General features: G+C 54.9%; 1 protein-coding gene across 1 annotated transcript in view; it reads right to left on the minus strand.

Moving 5' to 3' along the window:
* The window catches only part of babam2 (BRISC and BRCA1 A complex member 2), a 95,416-nt gene continuing 88,830 nt past the window's right edge, over positions 1-6,586 (minus strand). Inside the window, 3 exon segments of the mRNA XM_064303401.1 lie at positions 1-692; positions 2,732-2,970; positions 3,472-3,570. Of these exon segments, the coding sequence (XP_064159471.1) occupies positions 629-692; positions 2,732-2,970; positions 3,472-3,570 (402 nt within the window). The 3' untranslated portion in view covers positions 1-628.

Here is a 6,586-nt window from a genome sequence, read left to right on the forward strand (position 1 = left end):
TTTCCATTCATAACTTTGACTTTAATGGCACAAGGCTTTTTTTTTTTCCCCGAACGCACAGCAAACAAGAGAAACATCAGAGGTGGTTCTCAGGCGCGTCGCCTGGTTCATCCTAAAGACCTTCGACAGAACCGTTTACACAAAGAGCACATTCCACCCCGCGCTCAGCAGCCCATTGTTCTGTACAGGAGGACTGCACCGATCGCCCCACCGTCTCCTGACCTGAATCCACACGCCCGTTACACCTGTACTGCACTGTCCAGCCCCGCCCAGGTACACCCTGACGCCACCCAGCGCCGCCCCGCCTAACCCCCTGGCACCGCTCCTACCAGGAGGATTTAGGCACGGGTTCGACATCACGCAGCACGCACCCGTTCACAGACTACACGGGGCGGCACCTTACAGAGCAGGGGGCGATCCTCAAATAAACAAGACAAAGTACAAAAACAAACAAAAAATAAACTAAAACAAAAAACCGAAAAAAAACACCAACGATAATTAAAAACGCGTTCGACGCGGACGCGATGACTCCGCCACCGCTGAAAAAGTGTCCCGTGTTCTCCGTGCACACGCGTGTTCTCCCTGGCGCCCGTGACTCACGCGGCGATGTCATCCCGTCTGCCGCGGCCTAGAGCTTCCCGTTGGCGAAGGCGCCCTCCTGGAACTGAGGCACGAAACTCCGGAAATAGGCTCTGCAAAGACAGACAGACAGACAGACAGTCAGAGGGAGGGAGGGAGGGAGGGAAGGAGGGAGTGAGATAGAGGTTAAATTGGAAAAAAAAGAAAAGAAAAGGCAACACTGTCCTTCCCAGGAAAATGAAATGAACGTGCAAGAGGACGCACTGCCTCAGTAATACACTTTAATTTCGACGCGCTTTGAGACAAAGTGGGGGGTGTGGCTGCTCCTCGGAACAGAGTGTTTTAGTTTGCTTGTCATATTGCGGGCGCAGGCTGTTTAATCTCGAACCGACGGATGGGAATGCTGAGCATTTGGAAACGCTCGGCCTGTTTAGAGCAGGATTAAACAGGGCGACGAGAGGCGAACGTTCTGCCACCGACAGCGCAGTCCAAACAGCGCTCAGCGCCTCGACTTCGCCGTCTCCGGGGGGAGCCGGGACTCCCCGCTCCGGAGCACGGACGCACTGGGCACGTGCGAACTCCGAGGGGGAAGCTGGCACCACCCAGACCCACCACAGCTGTGTGCGTCATGCTGGATAAGAGCGTCTGCTAAATGCCCGTAATGTAGCGCAATGGAATGTAGTGTAATGAAGCTGTGTGGTTTACCTCAAGTGGAGGTTACTCTTAAAACACCTAAAAGGGCACCTGGAGATATTCTCTGAAAATGTACCCGTATCTTACCTTACAGATATGAATAGTGCAGAGTCCTGCTCACTGAGCCCACACTAGGCCACTGACCTTTTCCACAACGAGATTTCAATGCCTGGAAGGCCTGAATGAATTATCAATTTATAGGCTTTTATCGTTCTCCCTCGCATGTGCAGCTTAAACAGACTATTCTCTCTGTAGAGAAAAACTACAGGTAAAACCCACTCACCCACCCCCCCAGTGTAACACAGTGACGACCGATGACACGTCAAGCTGAAGCAATGCTGTCCAATCACGTGCCACGGAGGGTATGCAGGTCCTCATCCTAACCAATCACTACACCTCACTCATTAACACACCTTTAACTAGACAGGAGGGGACTGATCTGGTGAAATCAGCAGGTGCAGTGATTGTTTGGAATGAAAGCCTACATGGCACCTGATTGGGCACCACTGCACTGAAGGTGTGGCACTGGGGTATTCAGAAGGGCGTGCCAGGTGTAGAAGGGTACCAGGGTTAATAGCTGGTTTTGGGGCTGCAGAGGAGGATGGGATGAATAGGGGTAAAGGCAGGGCTTTTCGGCGTGGGTAATGGGGGTTGTAGCAGTAAGGTACAGGAGGATACGGGGGGGTAAACAGGGGTTTTCGGGGTAGGTAAGGGGGGTTGTAGCTGTAAGATGTGAGAGGGCACGGGGGTGGGGTAATCAGGGTTTTCGGGGTGGGTAAGGGGGGTTGTAGCTGTAAGATGTGAGAGGGCACGGGGGGGGGTAAACAGGGATTTTCGGGGTGGGTAAGGGGGAGTTGTAGCTGTAAGATGTGAGAGGGCACGGGGGGGGTAAATGGGGTTTTCGGGGTGGGTAAGGGGAGAGTTTAGCTGTAAGGTCAGAGGGCACAGAGGGGGTAAATGGGTTTTCGGGGTGGGTAAGGGGAGTTGTAGCTGTAAGATGTGAGAGGCACGGGGGGGTAAACGGGTTTTCGGGGTGGGTAAGGGGGGGTTGTAGCTGTAAGATGTGAGAGAGGGCACGGGCGGGGAGGGTATAACAGTGATTTTGGGGTGGGGTAAGGCGGAGTTGTAGCGGGTAAGATGTGAGGAGGGACGGGGGGGGGGATAAACAGTGATTTGGGGTGGGTAAGGGGAGTGTAGCTGTAAGATGTGAGAGGGCACGGGGGGGGTAAACAGGGATTTTCGGGGTGGGTAAGGGGGAGTTGTAGCTGTAAGGTACAGGAGGGCACAGAGGGGTTAACAGGGTTTTCAGGGAGGGTAAGGGGAGTTGTAGCTGTAAGATGTGAGAGGGCACTGGGGGGGGGGGGTAAACAGGGTTTTCGGGGTGGGTAAGGGGGAGTTGTAGCTGTAAGATGCGGGACGGCACAGAGGGGGTAAACGGGGTTTTGGGAGGGGGTCTTACTTGGCTCTCTTGGCCATCTCGTTGCCGTCCCATCGCGGGCTGTAGGGGTAGGAGCGCTGCACCTGCGAGTACAGCTGCCCGCTGCTGGTGAAGTGGTACACAGACTGGAAGGTGAGCGTGGGCTGGTCCCGCGGGAAGTACAGGGGGAGGTCCACTGCAGGGGGGCGGGGGGGGGGACACAGGGGTCAGAGGTCACCTCCAAAATCGCACCAACACAGCCTCGGATTCATCTGAGAGAACTGTTGTGTGTGTGTGGGGGTATGTGTGGGTATGTTGGTGGTGGCGGTGTGTGTGTGTGGTGTGTGTGTCCGGGGGTACGGTGGTGTGTGTGTGCAGTGAGTACTCCATGCCAGAAGCAGAATCATCACATGAGAGCAGCGGGTGGATCTCGCATGTACTCCTCACCTGGACACACACACACACACACACACACTGTCACCAGCAGGCATACATATACCTACAGCCTTACACACACACACAAACACACATGCACACACGGAAACGCGCACACACACATGCCTGCGCGCAGACACACACAAATACGCCCACATACACTCATATTCTAGAACATACAGTGCTAGCATGTGCCCACGCACAGTCCTATACAGACACATAGACGCATGTGCATGCTCTCCTGCAGCACACACACACGCACACGCACACACACACACACGCGACAGCACGCACACACACACCACACACAGACACACACACACACACACACACACACACGCACACACACACACACGTGTGGGGGAACAGACTCACATGCCAAAATGGCTAAGAAAGGCAGCGATGTACTCTCTTCTCTTATGGTAGCCCTGGATAACATACTGTACCTGTGAACAGAGAGGGGGGCGGGGGAGGGAGAGAGAGAGAGAGGAAGGGAGGAAGAGAGGAAGGGGGTGGGAGAGATTGAGGAAGAGAGAGAAAAAAAGGACAGAGAGAGGAAGGAGGGGAAGAAAAAGAGAAGGAGGGGGAGGGGAGGGAAAGAGAGCGAGAGAGAATGTGTGTTAAAGAGTTTGAGGCATTGTGTGGGGCCCCACCCCATACTTCAGAACAGGAGTGGCACCTGTACGCACACAAAGACACGTTTTTTTTCCAAGTTTTTTGTTTCTTCTTCCACATTTAACCACGGGATGCCGCGAATGAAATTACACGCCTCTCCGCTCCTGTTCCAGACGATGGGACCTCACAGTGGTGTTTACCAGCGCTGGTCCTGAGGCCAGGCTGGAGACGAGCACTGCCTGAGCACCGGGGTTTGGCGCTGAACGCTGCTGATAATATTAGCTTAATCGGGCTGTTGACTGAACATGAATGTGAAACTGCTGTCACCTGAACATGACCCGCTCCAAGCACTGGCAGGGAAATGTGCTTCTGCGCCAGCAGAAAAATAAAATAATGAGTGTGTGCATGTGTGTTGTGTGTGTGTGTATGCGTCTGCACATTCAGTATATCTGCGTGTTTGTGTTTGTATGTGTGTGTGTATGCGTGTCTGCACATTCAGTATATCTCTATGTGTGTGTGAGTTTTTGTGTGTGCATGTGTTTGTCACTATGTGTGTGTGTGTATGTGTTTGTCACTGTGTGTGTGTGTGTCACTATGTGCGTGTGTGTGTGTGTGTGTGTGTGTGTTTGTCACTATGTGTGCGTCCGTGTCTGTGTGTGTGTGTATGTGTTTGTCACTATGTGTGTGTGTGTGTGTATGTGTTTGTCACTATGTGTGTGTGTGTGTGTGAGTGCGTTCGTGTCTGCGTGTCTGTGTGTTTGTCACTATGTCTGTGTGTGCGTCCGTGTGTGCGTGTCTGTGTGTGTATTTGTCACTATGTGTGTGTGTGTTTGTCACTTGTGTGGTGGTGCGTCTGTCTCGGTGTCATGTGTGTGTGTGTGTTGTACTGTGTGTGTGTGTTTGTCACCATGTCTGCGTGTGTGTGAGCTGCAGACAGCTGAGGGTGAGTAATGTATTGTTCATGGCACACGCGCACGCTGCTCAGCCCCACAGGTGCCAGCGAGTAAACAGAGCGCTCAAATCTCTGCCAGCGAACAGCCGCACTCCAGCCGCACACTGCAAAATGGCCGCCTCCTCCTCCGACCTCTTCCCCCGGCCCACCGTGCGGCTCTGCAGGGAGAAACAGGACTCCGCTCTCCCTGCCTGCCTGCCCCCCCCCCAGCCCCCCCCAACCCCCCCGCTGCTATCAGCGCATTCCTCTGACGCCAACCCCCCTCTAATTTATCTCTTTTAATATCGCGGTGAATTTACTGCGGCGGTGGTTCTTCTGGCACACCGTCTCCCGACTCTTCAGAGGTCCCCCGACAGTCGCAGATAAGAGGAGTTACGGCCGGGGGCGGGTTCACGGCGGGGCGGGGCGGGGCGGAGCGGCGCGGCGGGCGTCCCGGGACGAAAGGCCAGGGGAGGGGGGGGAACGACGTGGGGACCCGACCCGACCCGCGAGGTCCGGTGTGTGTTTGCACAGCGCTGAGCTGTTATGGCGCCACGGAGCCCGTAGCGCTGGTAATTAGCGGACGGACGTGCACGCGCTCACTCTGGGTAAACAAGGCCGGGCCCCGCGGCGGGCGAAGCACTTGGACTTTGGTCAGGAGCTTTCGGGCAGTTAAAAAAAGCCGCGTCGCGATTCGCCGCTCCGTGCCGAAATCTCGGGCTCCCGGAGCGCAGCGCTGTTTATGACAACTCACCCCCCTTACCCCCCGCTAACCGCCGCTCACACGCAGCCCCGCCACTCAATCGCAGTCACCCTCCCCCTCGCCAGGTTACTCACCGCGAGTGAGACAGCCCACGCCGGCCAGCCGTACATGAGCAACCATATCGTGCCTTTAATGTGTCACACACACACTAACGGGCGAGCCGGGCCTGTGCAAATGAGACCTCCGGCCAATACCGGTCACCCCCCTGCTGAGAGGAGGTCTTCTGGAATGTGTGTTTTTCCCCCCAACATTCTTTATTCTTCGTCAGCGTTCTAGAACTCCAGCGCTTTCAGTCACCAGCAGTCATGCTTACATCATCAGCACTGGAATGTTCTGCTAAGCATTAAGTGATCTTGGACAAAATCTGAGAAATCCCTCCACAGTTTATTGCATCGTTTTTAAAAACTGGAAAAATGACGGTGCATTAACTCAGAACAAAGCGAACAGCAGTTGTGCACCCTAAAACAGGATGCTGATTGGTTACAAGAGTTTCCCAGACAAACGACACAAAGGCATGTAATTTCCAAGAGTAATAAAAAAAAAAACGACTTTCTTTTTATTTTAAAAACAGACTACCTTTCATGACAGGAAATGAAGCCTGCTTCCTGAAATAAAGACCGCCGACAATTTTTGCGATTTCCTTTTCGATCGGCAGCCAGCTCGGGTCTAGGAAACGGGGTGGGCAAGACGCTACAGCCAATCAGCGACCCGGATTAAAGCGCAGGGTCGAGAGCAGGAACACGTGGAGGAGCGGCGGACACAGCGGCCCACCAGGAAGTGAGTTTTTAGATGAGCGCTCCCCGCGCGCCACGGACACACTCCTCCGTTAGACGGGCTCTGGCGGGGCGTGGCAGGGCGGTGACACGCCGCTGGACGAGCGGAGGATTCCTCTGGGATCAGTCAGGGCTCCGGAGAGATTGTGCGCGGAGGAAAGAGTGACTCAGACGCCTGAAACGGGCCGGGCTTCAGGGAAGTTGCCTCATGCGGCGCGGCAGGAGGGCCACGTGCGTTTAGTCACCGCGGCGGAGACGTGGGAACCGCGCATCGGTGAACCTCATGACCTTACACCTCCACCAGACCTCCGCCCTCACACACACACACATACACACACACGCAGTGCAGCACTCAGACGCAGGCAAGCGAGCACACACAC

The sequence above is a fragment of the Anguilla rostrata genome, chromosome 1, assembly GCF_018555375.3.
Source record: "Anguilla rostrata isolate EN2019 chromosome 1, ASM1855537v3, whole genome shotgun sequence".
In the NCBI taxonomy this organism is placed as follows: Eukaryota; Metazoa; Chordata; class Actinopteri; order Anguilliformes; family Anguillidae; genus Anguilla; species Anguilla rostrata.